The sequence below is a fragment of the Leptinotarsa decemlineata genome, unplaced genomic scaffold, assembly GCF_025532065.1.
Source record: "Leptinotarsa decemlineata unplaced genomic scaffold, Ldec_3_MD MMD2_tig00026328_RagTag_RagTag, whole genome shotgun sequence".
In the NCBI taxonomy this organism is placed as follows: Eukaryota; Metazoa; Arthropoda; class Insecta; order Coleoptera; family Chrysomelidae; genus Leptinotarsa; species Leptinotarsa decemlineata.
In genome coordinates this window covers 19,959,500-19,980,723 of record NW_027412688.1, presented here as the reverse complement: position 1 = coordinate 19,980,723, position 21,224 = coordinate 19,959,500, and the positions used below count along the sequence as shown (strand labels likewise).

Sequence of the window (21,224 nt, the reverse complement as noted above, 5' to 3'; positions counted from 1 at the left end):
TTTTTGTATAAAGATGAAGAAGTATAACGCCAAAACTTTTCTTTCCAAAAAATGTGTGGCCCTTTTACCTCTTAGTTGAATTGTGTCAAGAAAAACCATTTACTTGAAAATGCAGAATTGAAAAATTTGTGCATTATTTCCAGAAATAACATTTCAGTTATAAATTAATCGATAACTCATCGAACAGATACTGAAAAACTTCACAAATTCAAATAATATATTAAAAGATTACACGAAATTAACCAGTGAATGTTTGTACAAACTTTCTGTTAACTAAAAATTACATTCCAACAAATGGATTATATCATTTTTGATGAGTATTCTACTTTCAATATGAGTATTTCACTTATTCAATGCTTTCATCGTTTTTTTATTGGGCAGTGCTGTGTTTTCATATACTCAGCTATAACATTTTATTGAATGAGTTATAGATCCTTCGAAATTTCACATTCCTAGTATCAACGTATAATTGTAGTTACTGATTAAGATTGGTCCTGTAAATTTTATAATTCTTATAGTGGAGACAAATATTAACGATATCACGAAATTAAACATCGTTAATCAAAATGATGCTAAGAAATATTCGTGTCTAGAGAAGGTGCGTGACCTCGGCTATCCATGGTCGAATAATATTTATTAATAAAGATTTAATTCAACGACTTACCTGTAAGAAGGTTAAGTCCTCAATTATACAGGGTGGGGCACCCCATACGACACGGTTCCTATATATTGATTGGGCCTGCAGAAGGAAATCATTTTTGGAGTCTACAGGGTGGCTCAAAAAAGTGTGACATATCAAAGTTGTGTGTTTTTTATGAAACACCCTATATTTCGTTACACTCTTGAATAGGTCAGGAAAGATTTTTTAATGGAAATGCTAGTTACAATTGGAAACTAAATAACATCGAAATGAAAAGAAATTCTCCCTTTGAATTCTTACCAAGCATAAAAGAGAGTTTGTGCTATTGATTTCTATAAAACCCATTACTCAATATTATACAGAATGTTCAAAAACATTGTCACTTTTTTATAATTTCCAACAAAGATAACTTTGTTATTCAAAATGGACCACCCTGGTTTTGTTTGGTCTGAACAGTACAAAATTCAATTACTTCTCATTTCATTATGGAGTTATTAATAGGTATATAGTACCCTATATGAAATCATATTATTTTTTGTTGACGTATTCAAAAGTGTTACAACATACAGGATGTTACATTTTCAAAAACAGAACTTTGAAATGTCACACTTTTTTGAGCCACCCTGTAGATTCCAAAATTATTTCCTTCTGCAGCATCAATCAATAAATATATCATGAAATGAATCAATATACATATAATAAAATAGAGAAATTCTCGAAAACATTAATGATTTGGTTTACAGGGACCGTGTCGTACGGGGTGTCCCACCCTGTATGAACTAGCGGCTACATCCAAATTATGGAGTCATCGATAAACATATTTGATATAGCTAGTGTAAATGAGGATTGAACATTTTCACAAGTGAGTTGTTTAATCTCTAATTGTATAGGTGATATTTAAATAATCCATAAAATTATTTAACAAAAAAAACAACGGTATTGTCTTCATTCAAGCGATCTAAACCATATAATTGATACTTTATTTCATCGAAGACTTATCATTTCAGATGAATATGCTATATTTCTAATTGTTGTTTATAACATATAAGATGATGAATGAAAATTTATTCGTAAATATTATTCAAACATGGACAGCCGGGGTGTCGCACGTTCTTCAGGCACCCTGCTTCTCCATATTAATGAAAAAAGTGTGTAGAGTTCACTTTGAAATAATTTTCATTATTTCTTTCCTTCTTCTTCTTCTTTCTTTCATACAAAAAATGTGGGAATATTCCAAAGAATATTCCCACATTTTTTGTATGAAGAAGGATAAGTAGAAAGCCAAAACGTATATTTCCCAAAAATATATCTTTCCTAAAAATTTAAACAAGAGTCCTATTGCTGGAATTGAATCAAATAAGCGAATGAATGTCATGAAAAAATGATGATGTCAGAACCGGTTCCTCTCTCGTCGGACAGACTCTCAATGTTTAGTGAGCGTTATACATATATTGTTGACAGTATTATGAAAATATAACCAGCAAGCACGGAATATTCTTTCATTATGTGAAACGTGGGTTAAAAATGATTATATTAATTTTGTGTATGTACATTATTAGAACCATTATTTAGTCTTCCAAAAGTAACAATTGGCTTATGGTAGCTATGTATATACACAAAATAATACATGAAAGTATCTACTCAACTTTTATATTCCTAAGGTACCTCACCAAATTATGATTATCTAGAGTCCTAAAGAATCTCATATCAATTCTCCATCAATAATACAATTTCGGTTTCTTAAACAAGTTCAGTAATGGTGATCTATTCAAATCCAACTGTTAATTCAGTAAAATGTTTGAATTTTTAAGTTTATTAATTATTCATAAATAACCTTTCCTTACATTATCAAATTGATATACATAAAATAAAAGTAATAACCCAAGCTTTTCTCAAGTTGAACAATTGCAATATTAAATAGTTCAATTCTGATTAGTTTAATACGTTGACTGCCATGTGTTTATAAAAGTATACACACAAGTTGGGTCCTGTACGCCGCGTGTATAATTTCGTATATACCAACAACAACTTGGTTCTGGCCGTGTGTATGCTACTAGAACACGCTCAGAATATGTTTCTTATGGTGGAATGATTGACGTGGCGTGGACTTACACGTCTAGCAACTTAGCCAAAAAAAAATTGAAATATGTTTGAAATATAATAAAATTTAATAACTACAAGTAAAGTAACATACCCACAAAACATGCAAAATATGAAATGAAAATGTATTCTACTTTTTGAGTGTAATATGATGTGGAGAAAAAAAACATTCCAAACAAAGTAATGGCTCATCTGTGCATGCTAGACATCGCGAAGAAACTTGTTTTGTTTTTTGTATCGCAAATTTATTGGAGCCGTTTCGATCTTTTCCTTGCCAACATTCAAAAGTTGTATGCTTAGATTTTCTTTGAAATTTGTGATTTTGTTGGTGGCGTTACCCTCATTTTTTATTGTATAAATAGTGGGCATTAACAACGCTTGCTCCAATAATGAGTTCAATGGCAATTTTTTGAACCATTTTATGCTTCGTCGCAACGATGTTGAATAGGAAGATATCTGATCGGATTAATCGACATAACTTTTAGCTTTATTATACTCCAATAAAGCTTTCGGCTTGAATTAGGCACCATCTCTATCATTAATTTCTACCATTTCGTCGGCGTGTTTCGTGGATAACATCATTACATCCCTTTTGTGTTTTCATTTAAAGACAATTATTCCATTCTTTTCCCGGCCAATTACTTCACCTTTCTTTATTTTGGCATTCACCACTTCATTGAGCAATCCTTTTCTGTTTTTTCAAAACGCCAACTCCAAACTTGTATACCAATTATAAGTGTAGAGTGTAACTCCTTTATCGAAATTTTGTTCCATTAATTTCAGGACAACTTTTGTAGCAACACTAATGCCTTCAACTTTATCTTGGCCACAATATATCTCAGAATGAAACGTGTAACCTCCGTTGATTCATAATTTGTAGACTTTGATACCAAACTTATTGTGTTTCTCCTTGACATACTGGCGAAACTTGAGTAGGCCATGAAATGGAACCATTGTTTCACCAATATACATGTTTCCATCAGGCAAAACGAATATTTTGAATTCCACATTCAGCAAATCAACAAGTGGTTGAACTTTATATAATCTGTCACCTTCTGGACATAGGTCATTATCGGAAAAATGAAAAACTCGAAATCTCGAATCTATTGCGTGACATAAATTTAGGTGCATTTGACAAAAAAAGATCGGATTTTCGCTAATAGTCAGAAAGTGACGGCTTTTTATCTAACCCCATCCACATCAAAATTCCCAGGAATCTATATACTTCGTTTCTGTCTGTAGGATACCATTTATTCAAACGTGAAGATGGTCCTATGATTTCTTCAATAATGCCTTTTACAATTGTTTGTTCTGCTTAAATATTTGTTTGAGTAACAATGGAATCCACAAGTTCGTCAATGAATAATTTATAGTAGGTATGCCAGTTCATTTTGATTTCTAATTTAAACAAGATCATCTGTCACTCTAATATCTTCTACGAAAGGAAATTCTGCAAAGTTATCAACAACTAGTCCTCATAACTCTTCTGTATTATCGGTAACGCTCCCAATCGCTTCCTCCAGCTGTTCACTTTCAACATCACTGGACGTTTCAATCAACTGGTTTCGATCTTGAGTTTTTTTTTATTTGAGACAGCCATACGAAATTGAAAATTTTCGTTTTCTACTCACTAGTTCTGAAATAAGTAATTGGTATTAAAAAAATAAAAATTTTATACTATTCATTTATACTCATACTTCGCTCGAAGACGTATCCGGGCTATTACTGTCACTTTCTGGACATGTGTAGACCGGATCAGCGTCTGAACCGTGTAAGGTTTCTTCTTCGTCGTCACTCATGTCCATAAGTGCCTGTAAATAGTCCTTTTCACGTTCGTAAGATATTTCACACATTTCTAATATCTCAATTATGCCTCTACGCAATATAAACGGTAACTGACCGCACAGAGCGCAGTATTAAACTTATTTGCTTTTATACAAGTTCAGACCTGAAGCTGTGTATTCTAGAGAATACACATGGCGCGAAAATACATGACAACATTTATACGCCACGTGTATCTCTGAGTCACACGGGGGTGAAATATGGTAAAATGGGAGAAAAAGTAATTTCACTTCATTATAGTACAAAAGTCATTGTTAAAAAAAGTCATTTTGAAAATTGGTGTGACCTTTTTCAAAAATTCCCGCGACAGTCAACGTGTTAAGTTATCACTTCTTCGGGTGTCCCAGGACGCATACGTTTTTTTGCCTGAAAATTTCCATAGATTTCGTTTCACCATCAGTTTTTCAATACGGACCTGAGTATTTTTTTGAATATTAAGTATGTTATCCTGATTGCTTACGTTCAGACGACCTCAAATCAATTAACTTCATTTTATTTCAATTTCAGTAATAAAATTCCTCCAATAACTCACATTTACTTTCTCATTTTTCCAGGCTACGTCGACATAGCAGAAAATGACGAGAAAGGATTAGAAATCGCCATCGCAACTATTGGTCCAGTGACTGCTGCCATCGATGCAGGTCAGGAAACCTTCCAGTTTTACTCTGAGGGTATATACGACGATCCAGCATGCGGAAATAAACCGGAACAGATGAATCACGCCGTTCTAATCGTGGGATACGGACAAGAACCGGACGGCAGGAAGTACTGGCTAATCAAGAATTCTTATGGTCCCCAGTGGGGAATGGGGGGATACTTCAAGATGGCCAAAGAAGCAGGAAACCAGTGTGGGATAGCTATTCAAGCGAGTTATCCTTTGGTTTAATGAGGTGAAATAATGAGGACAAATATTCGATTATTTCAGAAACGGTTTACATGTTTAATTCAAGTGATGTTCAGGAACAAATCTGATGATTGGTGCAAAACACACTGATTTCGGTTTAATGTGTATTCTCTTCAACGTTATTTAGGCACCAATCATCTTCTAAATGGAATCAAATTCAACTTTCAATGTTATCAACGACGGTTAAAATATATTATCTACCCTTACTTATCACTTGTATAATTTTTTGATTGATTCGAATGTTACTTGATGAAGATCCATAGTAATTTTATAAACTACACCTCACAATTTCATCTCCACAAACTTTATTATCAAAAATATACCACATGTTTCACTATCATAGTAGCTTTTTCATAGTTATTGACATTCTAAAAGTTAATTCTATTTTATATACTCTAATTTTTATATACCCCACGTTATCATGAGTGAAAGATACCTACTTAGGTACTTCTACGATCATAATTACCTATAGAGATGCGTTTCCCAAAGTTTTTTGCCTGGGGACCCACCTTCATTGTGGAATTTTTTTCGCGACCCACATATTAAATGATATTAATTATAATTATTATCACTAATAATATTTTTATTATTATTATCGTGAAAATTCACTATTCAGGAATACATCTCTGAAAAAAATGGCAAAGATGATATAATTGAAGATAAAATACAGTACGAAAAAATACTTTTAATTCAGAATCTCAAAACTAAACAAATACAAAAAATTAAAAAATGAGACCTATGTAATCAATGTGACTTGAGGAGCTAGTGCACAAAGCCTATTTCTATATTCATTTTTTAAATATACCAAAGTGGAGAATGTCCTCTCACACAAATATGTGGTTGAAAACCCCATCAGCTCTTTTGAAACCATGTTCGAAAAAACTGGATACCCTCCCCTAGCCATTATCCAAAATGAGAAAAACAAATCAAAAGTATTAAGTGTTTTCAATCTGTTTCCGCGACCCACACAAATTGTTCCTGCGACCCACTTGTGGGTCGCGACCCATAGTTTGGGAATCACTAAGCTAGAGTACCTATCTACTCTTTTATAAACCTAAGGTACTTCCTCAAATTATGATTACCTAGATAATGTTATATCTAATTCTACTCCAGTAATACAATTTCGGTTTCTAAAAAAGCAAGTTCAGTAATGTTGATCTATTCAAATCCAACTTGTAATTCAGTAAAATGTTTGAATTTTTAAGTTTATTAATTTCCATTGCTTCCAAATAATTTAACTTTAAACCTTTTTTTCTATGTGCTAAATTTAGAAATCTCCATTAGATATGTTTTTACTTGATGTTGACTTGTTTTCTCATAGCTCATATGATGTTCCTGGATGCGATTTCTAAACTGGCAGAACATTTAGGAATCGCATCCAGGAACATTATATGAGCTATGTAAATGAGAAAACAAGACTTGTTTTCAGTTCAACATATTAAAAACATCTTTTAGAAGAAAATCATACCTTTAATGGGGATTTCGAAATTTTACACATGGAAAATGAAACTTTAAGGCTACATTTAATAAACTTGAAAATTTTACTGAATGACCGTTTGGATTTGAATAGATCAATATTACTCAACTTGTTTTCTTAGAAACAGAAATTGTATTATTGATGCAGAATTGATATAACATGCTCTAGGTAATTACAATTTGAGGAGGTAACTTAGGTATATAAAAGTTGAGTATATGATAGAATTAACTTTTAGTATGTCATTTACTATATGAGAAAGATACTGTGATAGTGAAACATGTGATATATTTTTGAAAATAAATTTTCTGAAGATTAAATTGTAAGGTGTAGTTTATGGAATTACTTGTATTCTAATATTGCATATGTATTCCTCCATTATAACAATGAAAGCTGGATGTGGTAGAGCAGTAGGTAGATGATTCAGATTGATGAGCTTTTTCATTCTTAATATCACAGTTCAGGCTGGATATTCATGGACCATATCTGATGATTCCTGAATAGTTGGGATTCAGCTGAAAAATGTATTGAATATCAAAAATCCAAATCTAGGCAACACAATCTCAGATATCACGATCTGAACATTTTAAAAATGTGACATTTAATTTACTCGTATTCACACCTTCCAAGACATATTAATTACTTCTTTTTCAACGCGTCAGTCTAGGCATAATCGATAAATATATTTGACTATTACAATAAAAACAATTCATATCAATATGGACTACGAAGTCATCAATGACCTTCAGAGTTCCATTTTATATTGTATCTTCCAATTTCTTCATCTTCCCTCGCCTCATCATTCACCAATTGTCAAAATTCAGTTTGATGCGATAATGAAATACGCTCATCCCTTTTAATTACCTCTAGGAGTTTGTAAAGTCAATATTCACCCTTTTCTGAATTTTTCATTATGAATACTTACATTACTCAGTGGAAAAAAATATTTTTTGGAAGTAAACTAATGTTTTCGTTGAAATAATTTCCATTCATTCATTTCTAGTTGCTCATCAATAAAAGAAGAAAGAAATGAAGATGGTGAAATTTATTTTTTCAATGTAACTAGTCTGAAATTGAAGTTCAATGACCAATTTTCGTGATCAGTTTCAATAATCATTCTACTGAAGAAAGTAAGTAATCAGGAATATTTTCTTCAAATTTTAACAGTTATACAAAAGAATCAGTATCGATATCGTCAGTCTTCGAAGGTTTCATTTAACCATTATAACTGAGTATTGATCCAACTTTCTTTGAAAGGCTCCTTTTACATATTGATCAAAATTTTGCAGATCAATTTGCGAAACAAGATTATATTTACTCAAATGAGTTATTTTTGGGAATATGCAGATTATTACTGTTCCATAATGTATCATACAAAAATTATTGGAAATGAAAAAAAATGTTTTATCAAATCAATTGGAATTATATAGGAGATTAATATTTGTATTACCTCTGCATCTAAGAAAATATAATAATTTTCAGGATAAGAACCTTTAGGCTTTCACTTCTTTATCTCACCGTTTCTTTATATAAATATGAAAAAGTAAAAGCCAAAAAGCTTTTTTTCCAAAAACTCATGATAATATAATGAATGGAAAAATAATGCACATGTGTGGTAAAATTTAAGATTGAAAATAACTCGAAGTTGGGAAAGTGTTCTATTTGTTGGAGGTTTAACATATAAAAATATTGATGAAACACAATTTTCACTAATTCAAGAGTTTTGTTCATAATATACATTTAGACTAAATTTATACCTTGATTCAACTACTCGTACATCCTATATTGTTCAATATTCGAATTCACACTCAAATTATCTACTTGTAGATAGATATATTATGTATGTTCACAAAACTTGTGTATTTTTAATTCAAAGTTTCGAGTTCCAAGCTGTTACCTATTTATAAGGATGTAGAAATTATGTTCGTCATGTATGATAATTTTCTCGAGTACATTACCACTCAATATGTCATTACCATTCAGAAAAAACAATATAAGTGTACTTGAGTATACACAAAACCTCAATAATCTAACGTGAATGACTTTCTCAGATTATTACAAGGACAATCTCTTCCGTATTTATAGATTTCAAGTGACGCAAGATGATTAATGATTCGTATATGCAAATGCAGACAATGATTATCTGAATAATAATAATGAGGTTTATTAGATAAATTGTGATCAAAAGAGCTCTTTCGAATGTCTGTTCTGATATCTATTAACGAAAAACAATTCACTAGGAAACGATTATGTAGAGTAGTTCGATCACTGCGTTCCAGGAATATAATTATTTGAAAAGATGAATCACTTCAAATTGTCAGATGTTGAGGGTGTCCTGAATATAATATATAATAAAATGAGTCACATAATTTGCTTGAATTGGGTTAATTATGAAAAACTTTTTGATTGTCAGCAAATATAAACTGATTATAATTCTGCTTAGACACTCTTCCACTACTTATGTGTTTTTTTATGAATGTGCCATATTGATCCGCACCTACATAATAAAGTTGTTTATTTCATTATACTTGATTTTCATTTTATTTCCTCCTCACTATTAGGTTGTTTAGAAAGTTTTATCCGTTTTTACGAGAACTTTAAACTTTACTATTTCAGTGAATACTTATTCAATTTAATCGAATCAGTTGCCATATGAATCAGTGCACTTTAGCCAACGTAACGCTAGTCGATTCATTCAGTCAGCATAAAATTGTGTGTTCGGGATTCGATGAAGTCGACGTTATTGGCTGGTCCTGGTTTGCGAAGGTTGTACCAATGAGAAAGTTATCGAAGTGTTCGAAAAAATGATAGTCGGTTGGCGAGAGGTCTGGGGAGTATGGTGGGTGAGACAGAACTTTGACATTTCGTCGATTTTCTCACAATTGGACTCTTCTGTGATAGTTTGGAAAGTTATAGTGAATCACACCGGCCGCGGCCTACAATAAAGTGACCATGGTCTTTTCAAATGGTTTTTTGCTTCAGGAAAGTACTTGGGTAGTTCACGGTACCCAACTTCTGTCCTGAATGTCTCCTGTTGTAAAATAATCCCATTTTCATCACACGTGATGATCCGATCCAAAAAAAGATCGTTTTGGTTGCGTAAAAGCAAAGAATATACCTCGAAACTCCAGTTTTTGCACCATCCCACGCATCATTTGCGATGGGTCAGTTCCCAAAATGACTAAATGACTGAACGGTTTTAGATGAAACTTCACATAAATACAGCTTATACATCAGAATAACATATAGTCTAGAATTTACAAAGGCTTTGCGTAATTCTGGTTATGATATAACGATAAGTGTACCTATTGAGTTAGTCGGAAAAATTCTTGCTCTCTGAGAACTATCTTGGCGTGCGCTGCCTACACCGTTGGAGATACATTAAGATAATGTACCGTAAAATTGTTTAACTCAAATAGTTCTAGATAAAAAGTCTCCGATAGCATATAACTACCTTTAATGTGGTAGCAACTGTATGCAAATTACTTAGACATAAATACAATTAAATTGGATACTTTTTTAAAATGCACATTTTAGAATATGTGTCAAATTCTAATGAAAATTGATTCAATTGTTGTGTTAACTATTTAATATACATGAACTTTGTCTTTTACACTTAGTAATTTGGACGAATCGTTTAAATGTTATCACGATAAGAATAACTTGACGCAACGCAGTAAGCCATTACGCGTCGCGTCTACTGCAAGACGACGATGATGATGCGCGGGGGTAGAGGGGCGGTCTAAGCAATGAAGCGCCATCGCCGAGAACGCGACTCGAACGCAGGAAGACGAGTGACGGCAGACGTCGTTGACGGTTGTGTTAGTTTTGCGAAGTTTCTTTATAGGTAACATAATTCGATTCTTGAAGCTATTCATTACTTGGTGCAGTTGACATATTTTTTTAGTTACTGTATTTGTAAAGTAAAAATAGCTGTTCCCGGGGCTTCGCCCGCGTAGAATTGGGTTTGTCACATTAAGTTACGTAGTAGATCGTTTCAAACAAATAGTTAAAATATTTTTTATCAACCCAAAACTTCAGGTGTGCAACTTCAAAACTGACGAAATTTCTCCTTTAGGGTGGAAATTCCTGATACCCTTTCTCGATGCTTATTTACGCTATACAAAGAACATACCTGCATATCTCAAGATTATAGGTTTATTAGCTTCGGCTGTACGTTAATATAAGAGTGTCAGTCAATCAATAGGTATCCACTTATAAAATACTAGCTGTTCCCTGGTGTTTTACTCACGCGCCACGTTACTGTGGGAACTTTCCCTATGTGTTATTCCAGGTCATGATCCACCTATATACCAACTTACATTTGAATCCGTTGAGCTGTTTAGGCGTGAAAAAGTAAAAAACGTAAATACATACATTACATTCATCAATACTCACAAACTTTACGCATTTGTAATATTAGTAGGAGGAGGATTACTAGGGTTTTTGCTGATGCTATTCAATGTTGTACCAGTGGGTACCTATTGATTGACTGACACTCTTATATTAACGTACAGCCGAAATTACTGAACCAAGAATCTTGAAATATGCAAATGGGTTCTTTGTATAGCGTAAATAAGCATCAAGAAAGGAAATCAGGAATTTCCAATCCCAAGGGTGAAAAATAGGGGTTTATATATTGTATTGAAGTTTTAGGTTAATAAAAAACTATTCATTAAAATGGTCTGTTACGAAACTTAATGTGACAAACCAATTTCTATGCGGGAGAAGTCGCGGGCAACCCCTAGTATTTCATAATATTTAACATGATAATTCACTGAGACTTCTGTCGATTCCATAGATGACGTCTTTGTACGAGACATTGTCATTGCCGGTCCACACACAATCATTAATATTGCCTACCTAGAATACCTTCATAGTAATAAATGCCGTTGACACCGAAAAAAGAAATAAAACATAGTTCTCTCAGAAGCATTCATGAATTTTTAGGTGTCAAATTGGATAACAATAATTTTCGGTGCAATCAGGTTGCAGTAATAGAGCAAATGTAGCTTTTCATTCATTTCACTCATTTCATTTATTATTCTTATGTTTTCCAATTTTTTTCATTTAAGGCTTATCATTATTTTATGCCTATAGAAGTATATTTTACCGATTATCTGGAACGTTTAATTGGTAACTGCCGTATTGAAAAATAATAATCAACTAGAAACGAAAGATCTGCGGCCATCCGCATTCTTACTGCTTGCTCTAAGATAATAGGAGTGTTAGGAATCACACGTTAAAAGTTAAGACCTCGTTAGTCCTTTGCTCGTTCGTATGGGGGCGAGAGCTGATTAACGGAAAAACAGATTTTTTAAAAACAGATTCAAATCATAGAACGACAATTTATTTCACACCCAGATGGTATTGATACTACCAAAAGTATAGGCCGGTTTAGAGCAATAGCCCTGTTGGAAGTGACTGATGATATATTTGAACCATTGAACCATTGAACCCTGGCATCCACCAAGGATCAACTCTTGGTTCTTTTATGTTTACGGTTACACCATTCAGCTAATAAAATGTCTTTAATATTGCAGTATACAGCTATGCCGATGAAATCCAGATTTATTATTTTTTTTGAACAACAAGTAGGTACAAATGACGCTAGTAGTTAGATCAATTGTAATCCCAGCACGTTATCATTAGATAACAACATATGTATGCTCAATAAAGGATACATACATCAAAAATATTAGTATTTGGCCAATGAATCACAGAGATATTGTAAAACCAACTATTCAATATTAGTAAATGATGATAACAGATTCGAGATCTATGGAGAAACAAATATAATTGAAAAAACAGCAACGTTGTTCTTCCTAGACAGTTCCGAGTACTAGATCTATCAGAGTTTGTTCTGATGATTGCCACGCGATTTCTTTTTGGGAGTGGCATGATTCATGATTCACCTTAAGGTAAGTATATGCGTCTCCGGCATCCAGATGATACAGGATTCTTCCATCTACTAGATACATATCCTCTCCGTAATCCCCGAATCATCCTCTTCTGAGATGGACCACTACGCACTTATCTTTTCCGAATTTCAAACCAATTTATTGCGTGCTTTTTTCCACTAAACTGAAGGATTGATGGAAATCATTTCCTCCAAAGGCATACAGTTCGAAGTTATGCATTAAAATAAATGGTCGATTTTATGCCTCCGATTTCCGGAGGTGCCACAGTTGTACTCTCAAGTATTTCTGAGAGCAACGTATAATGACGATAGTGAGATGCAGACAAAAAGAAACTGAAATACACGTGACGCAAAATAAATGAATTGTTTTTCCACAATACCGGACGTTTCCTTGGTGTTTCTTCTTGTAAGCGGCGCATAATTTCAAGATAACACTCCGTATGGACCGTACCATCTTGTGGCAAAAACTCGTAATGCACTACGCCACGGCAATCGAGGTCACACGCTTCATGTCCAAAATTTTCGAATAAATTGCATGGCTTGAGGAAATCGATATGCCGACATCCTCAGTAACTTCTATAATAGTGATTCGACGATTCTCCATAACAATTTTCTTCATTTCCTCAACATTTTCATCGGTTGTTGATATACTGGGGTTTCTAGGGCGAACATCGTCATTCACAATTTTTTTGACCTTGTGTGACGTTTTTCTGACTCAGAGTTCAATCACCGTATGCCACTATCAACATTTCGCTATTCGAATGTACGTAGCCCGAGAAATTTGAACATTTGCCTTATTTATTGAACAGACCTCGTACATATAAGGAATTCTACAAAAATAAGACATAATTTTGGGGATCCCATTTTCAGTATCTTTATCATATAGGAATATCCAGGTTACCCAATCTCACATAATCTCACATAATGAAAGAGAGCATCGAGAACATTATATTACAAATGTTACGTGTATAACCTCGAACTTTTTAATGTCGTGAGTATCTCCTTCAATTTGTTTTGATCTAAGTAGTTAGGAATGCCCTTTCAATTTGGAAAGAATAACTCAAATATCATTTGACATTATGACTAATTTTTCAAGGTGAATTACTTGTCACATTTTTCTAATTATCATTTTCTATTTGATATTATGTTCATAAATACAGATTAACTCTCGAATGATTAGTTTCACATTTTCTAGAGTCGAAATAAATAAAGGAGTGAATCTGCGAATTTGGTAATTTCGTGAACGTGAATACGTTATCTGCCTTGTAACGTACATTAATTTAGATGTTTTGTTTATGTTATCGGATGAGTTACAGCTATACAGAAGAAGATTTTGCATGATTTCATTATTTTTTCGATTCAAATATTTCATTCACTTGTAATCGAATGACATAAGACAATAAGATATATCATTTCATACATAAAATCATAAGGAATAGGAAAGTAGAACTTGATGAGCATGAAATATATGTTCATGGCTAGTGAATAGCCGACTAAATTTGTGAATATGTGAATAAAGAAGTTATTACGGCAAATACAAATTTTTAAAGTGAAAATTAGTAACAAGGTGTTATCCTGCTTTTGAATTTTGTGAAATTAGGAACAGGAATATGGTTCTAACAAGGAAAATCCGGGAAGAAATAGAATCAGCAGTGAATCTTTGTTGGACTAAATATAAAATTTTCTTATCATTCATTTATTGGGAGCATACAAATTATTGTATTATGATAGATTTTTTGGATGTATTAGACGATAACACTAAAATAGACACAAAAATATGTGATAACGTTATATACAGGGGAGAGCGGATGAAAACAAGTACGGTATAGGAATTATCCACTTCAATATTAGAAGTTTACAAAGGCACTATGATAAACTTTTAATATATGTTGAAAAGGCAAAAAATTTCTTAGATATAATTGTACTGTTCGAAACTGGAAATATTGAAAACATCGATGACTTTCCTATCCCAAACTATATTATTCACTACAACGAATCTCTTATAAATAAATGTGATGGAGTTATAATATAAAACCGCTCAAATAAATGAGAGTGAATTTCTTAGGTCAACTTGCTGTATAGGACGACATTATCAGAAAAATATTAATATAGGTCCAAAGGCATATTATAGATTCCCAGCAATAGACCCCAAAATTAAAGGTATATTGAAGATCTAGACGAATACTTGATTAATTTACATAAACAAAACCTTGAAGTAGGTATATGTAGGGGATATAAATATCGATATTTAAAAAAAGGATCAAACGATACCAACAAGTATTTAAATATTATGAATTCAAATAATTACATATCATAAACAAACCAACGAGAGTTACAGAAGACACAAAATCTACGATCGACCATATTTTCGCCAAAATACAAAACAACTTAAAAAATGAAATTGAAATTGAGCCTATCATATTTCTAACCGATATGACAGACCACTATACACCTTATATATACTTTCACCTACCTGGATATGAAATCACCAAAGAGAAAAGCTCAAACAAAACAAGTTACATGAACTATGCGAATTTGAAAAATCTTTTAGAGGGAGAAAAATGGGAAAATGTTCTTCAATCAAATGAGTCACAATCATCATACCAACTCTTTATTGATAAATTAAATGAATACATTATTAAATCAACAAAAGTGCAATCTTCCTTCAGAAATAAATACTACAAATAAAGCAAACCATGGATCACTGTTGATCTTATCATCTATCGAACACAGGGATCGCCTGAAAACAAAACTTATTAGAAATTTCTCAAATGAAACTGAAAAAGAATTCAAAGAATTCAGAAATAAACTTAATACCTTGATCAAAACAACAAAAAATGAATTTTATCAAAATAAAATAGCAGAAGCAGGAAACGAGTATACAAAAATTTGAACGGTTATCAATGATATAACAGGGCAAAATCAATAATCAAAGCGAATAGACAACACTCCAATAACCAGTGAAGTCGGTGAAATATTAACAAATAATAAAGGTGAAACAAATTAATGAAATCTTTACAAACATGGGTATAAATATGTCTGAAAAAATACAAAATATTAATATAAAACAAAACTTTCCTGAACGTGACAAAATTGACTCAACCATTTTTCTTGAACCGGGCCCAGATAAACTCTCTGTGAAAATTATAAAAGCTATACATGAGTACATAATACACCCATTAATTCATATAATCAATGTATTTCTTAGAAGTGGAAACAATGGAAAGAATCACTCATCACTCAGATTTTTATGACAGGTAACCGTTGTCAAATAAATAACAACAGGCCAATATCCGTCATCAACAATCTGGCAAAAATCCTTGAACAAGTAATTGAGTCACTACGGTATTCGTAGTCAATAGTGAAAATCGGGGTGCCTCAAGGAACACTGTTGGGTCCGATACTGCTTCTTGTATACATGAACAATATAGCAAAAATAGATGGTCTAGGATACTTTATTTGTTATGCTGACGACACAGCCTTGATCTGTACGGAAAAGAATAGGGAGGATGTTAAACATACCACCGAAACAAATTTACAGAATATATATTCATGGTTGAATTTAAATAAGCTCACACTAAATATTGATGAGACTAAATTTGTTGCCTTAACACCAACGGTCATTAGTCAACCACATAATTTGTCTCTGAAACTACATTCTATAAACTGTCACAAAAATGTATGTGGGTGTGCTACTATTCAAAATGTGTCATCAATTAAATATTTAGGGGTAGTTCTATACCAACACATACGATGGTCTGATCATATCATGCATGTAAACATACGCCTCAGAACACTTATACACATTTTTTATTCTCTAAGAGATATCCTCTCCAGAAAAAAACGTCATGATGCTCTACAACTCCCTAGCTGAATCAATTCTGTCTTACTGCATCACAATATGGGGTGGAGTTTTCAACAACACACTGAACATTAAGCAAACAACACAAAACACACTATTGAAAATCATCCTGAAAAAAAAATAAACGTTTTTCCACCGATGACCTATATCAGAAAGCAAATATATTTAATGTTAAACTATTACACACTTACCAATGTTTGAAGAGAATGTTCATAAATCAAGAGAAATTCGACCAAAAAAAATTAGAATGAGCAGGTCTGCCACAAACATGAATGTTAATGTACCTACAATCCTTTGAAAAAACATTAACACAAAGAATATTCTTTTCTTTCGGTCCCAAATTTTTCAACGTCTCACCAATTGACCTAAAACAGATTTCAAAAATGAAGAAATACAATATTGAAACAAAAAATATGTTATGAATTATTCTAAGAAATTTTATGATATATTGAATACAAAATGAACCTAAAAAAAAATACCAAGTGTTGACATCCTCTAAATTTCTCTGATCGAGCTCATGGCAGACAGGCAATTTTGCCTAGGCTAATGCGGTCGATCTCGAAATTTATTCTAAAGAGCAATACGTTAAGATTCGATACTCTGTACTCTTTCTGGTAACTGATTATAAATAGCAATACCTTTCCAACAATATCTTCAATAATGATATATCGGGTTGGTCTATGTTGAAACGGTTTATTTGTCTTAGTTGAAATTATAAATATGGATATCTTAAATTTTTTTTAAATGTTTTGTTGAAATTTTTGTAGCCGGTAAACACTTAATATATAAATATATTATTCTAATTTTGAGAAGAGTTTGAATATCAAAAACATTTCTTGATTAAAATAAATTTACAGTCGGTTCCAAATAAAATGATTTATAAATACATTTTATTACCTTGTAATTATATCAATGCTCTGTGCAACATTGAATTGTAGGTTGATAATTTATGGCTGTCTGGACGGAAAGAATCGCTTGGGATGGTAATGTCTGTATAGCTAGGTTTCCTGAAAACATTGAACTCAAATTTATTCTGATTGGCATTCACAATGTGGAAGTGGCATTCAGACCTGTTAAATGATCAAATCGATTCAGTTTACTCACCGGTTTTCTAATTAGCGTATCCACATTGTCCAAGTAAACAAAATTCGGGTATTCAATGTCAATGTCAATGAAAATGTCCTTATAGGACGAAACTGCAGTAACGTTAGTTACAAATAAAAGTGGCAAAAAACATAGAAAGTTTCAATTCTCTTCTTTTCATTATGATTTCCTATCACGTAGTAATGGCTACTTCCATCTATTGGAATAATTTTGGTTTTTAATTTTTGTGTGTGTGTGTTTACAGGAAATTATTTTTTAATCAAAAGAAAGATTATTTATAAACATTCAAGATTAATTTAGGTGACTGATGCCAATCATTTTGAACGTAAATATTTATGTCTGACATCAACGTTTTTACTAAAATATAATAAGGTTGTATCATCAAACTAAGTATATACTTCGAAATTCCTGAAACTTATTCCCTGATTCATTATATTCTCAGCTGATCACATCATATGAAAGATTCCAAGGAATTGTAATATTCTCATTTTCAATCAGACCCAGAATCTATCACCCTTCATCGAGCAGATTCCAATCAAGGTATCATTTTCTTCGAATACCAAATAAAATCCCTTATTGAAAAATAACTCATTGTTAGACTGCCGATAGCGCTCATATGGATATTTTATTGTAATAGAGCACGGAGAAACAAAAAACCGAAATTAGAGGGTCCGAACTTTAAATCCCCTAACTTGGGAACCATCCACCTGGATTTAATCTCTTCTTTTGTGAATGATCGGACACGCTTTGCTCTCCACAATGATTGTTGAGCACGATATTTATATTGTTAGGTCTAATAGTCGTCTTGGCCTAAACGTTTTAATGTTGGCGAACGAAAATAAACAGAGGTCCCAGAATGATGAGCTTTCCGGGAATCGTTCTTCTTTTTAGAATAAGACGATTGTGGAAGTAATCGGTTCGTTTTGAAATACGATATTGTTTTGTTGATGAAACGAATAGTGGAAATCGACAGCTTTATTTTAAAATGGAAATATGGAGATGTAAAATATAGTATTCGTAAATGGACAGTTTTTAGAGTACAATCGAAAACAGAAATATTGAATTCTAAACACCCAGTTGGCTTCGCAAGTGTAGCAGAACATTTATGCGACAAATTGAAAGGGGAGACCTTCTACTTCTTCATCTTCACACAAAAAACATTTGTGTGCAGATTATGTACATACATTTTTTTTCAGGTACAAATTGGAAGAAAAAGCCCTTTCGAAACAACTACTACATATATATTCCTTTTATTTGTCATTTGTCTTAGTGTCACATAAGCTTGTTCATGAAGAAGGTTGTCGTTTTTACCCGTTCATTTGAAGATATAAGGCTGATAGTTCGGCCCTCTAGGAAGTTCTGAAAAATTCCAGAACGTCGCGGAACATTATAGACTGTGGTGTAATGTTCGGGAACAATCGATAATACCCGTATTTCCCAGATCATTGTGAAACGATCTTATAGAGAGCATTCTACAACATTCCAGAACATCCCGAAACATTCTGAAATGTAGTGGAAAGTTTGGGAATAATCTGGCTCATTATTTCCCATCCATGAAAAGCAATCCTGTTTTTACCTGAAAAGAGTGGTTTTAAAAAGACATAAGGACTAGGATTATAGACTTCTAGATATTTCTAGGAGAGCCCAGAACAATCGGGAGAATTCGAGAACATTTCACAACTATCTTGAACATATCGAAACATTCTGGAAAGTTGTAGAATGCTTCATAATAATCAAAAACGTTCGGGAACATTCCAGAACATCCGAGGTCATTGTGAAACATTTCATGACACTCTCGAATGTTATGGAATGTTCTGGGATACTGTGAAACAAGTCTTTTTTGTATTGGTGAAAGTTTATGAAGCAAAATATGTTGATCTCTTATAATTTGAATTTTTTCCTTTCATTACAACTACCACACACTATCATAGCTAGTAATTGATAATAATAATAATAATAACTTTCGATAAAATCCATTCAATGCATTTTTTGTTAGATATTTAGGAATATTTAAAAGAAAAACAGAGTTTTTAATGCTTTTCCTTACCCTCACTTCCCGGGGCTCGTACATTGTCTGTATATAGCTCGGGCCGGTTTCTGATAACGGTCCGGCCCTGGTTTCTTGACATAAGGAGTTGTGTTGGTGAAAAACCACTATCAAATTGACTTTTGAGTGGATGTCATTGTGAGGTATTTGCAAAAATTCAAAAAAATATAGTAAACATTCAATAAATCATCTGTGTAAATCAACACATGGAACGAAGAAGTTAAAGTATGTTATGGCTAGCTAAATACTTGGCTAGTCTGGGAGATTAAAAAATCGCCTCACATATTTTTATTGAAATAATATTGGATCGTTCAGTATAATTGATGATATTAATATGTCATGAATTCATGATATAAAATGATTTGAAATCTCTGCAAAAACAAATTAAATTAAGAATTTAAATGAATAGCTAAAAATGACAATTGCATTGAGCAGTTAACTGTAAAATAAAATTACAATGAAATAAAAATGAGCGAAAAATTAAAAATTGAACAATTGATAATGAGAGAAAAATTAAAAAGAATTCAAAGCAAGTAACTTCACAAAGTTTCGATTGTTACTATCCACAATCGTCTTCGGGTGATGACTGAACTATTCCTCCGGGAAATGACTATAGGTCATTCGAGCGCTTTCACCTATCGCCTCTTCCCTCCCTTCCCTCAACGCTAGCTTGGCTGAATGCGTCATTGGACAAAAAATATACAACTCCTTTAAACGTCCTCTGAAACCAGTGTTTCTCCATGTGGATGATCCCAGCTTGGAACTACTTGATGTTATGTTGATGAGTCCAAACGTGCTTTGCTATTCCTGATTTGCTTTTTCCTCCTCGCTGTATGTTTCCCTTGTGATCAGCAATGCGGGCTTTCATGGCTTCTTAGCTTTACTGATATAGGATTTGCCGCATTCACAAGGTATCCGGTTAATGTAGCTTTAGAATCGCAGTCCGCGTCTGGTGACCTGGTTTTCGTGAGGGTGCTACGGATGGTGTTTTTAGATCTGAAGCAGGTTCTGATGTTGTACTTGGATACAATTCTTCCAATCTTCTTAGACAGTCCTCGGACGTAGGGAAAGGTAAGCACTGGTTGTGACGGCTTCTCTTCCTTGTGGTGCTTTAGCTGTCTCCTAGCCAAAATCTGTTCTACCATCACTTTGGAGTAACCATTCCGTTGAATATTTTGTTTAGTGATGGCTAGTTTCTTCTCGAGACCTTCCTCCGTATTACTGAGCACGAAAGCACGTTCTTCTAAAGCAGGGTTCTCCAAACTACGGCCCGCGGGCCAAATCCGGCCCGCCAGTGTCATCAATCCGGCCCGCGACAGCCAATGATTTAC

The 21,224-nt window shown here is 33.0% G+C and overlaps 1 protein-coding gene across 2 annotated transcripts in view; it reads left to right on the top strand.

Moving 5' to 3' along the window:
- Positions 1 to 9,485, top strand: part of LOC111518177 (procathepsin L) — a 48,218-nt gene extending 38,733 nt beyond the window's left edge. For both annotated transcript variants that reach the window (XM_074182020.1, XM_074182019.1), the window contains exon 5: positions 5,137 to 9,485. In XM_074182020.1, the coding sequence (XP_074038121.1) occupies positions 5,137 to 5,468 (332 nt within the window). In that variant the 3' untranslated portion in view covers positions 5,469 to 9,485. The remainder of the gene's footprint in view (positions 1 to 5,136) is intronic.
- Positions 9,486 to 21,224: the final 11,739 nt, after the last annotated feature.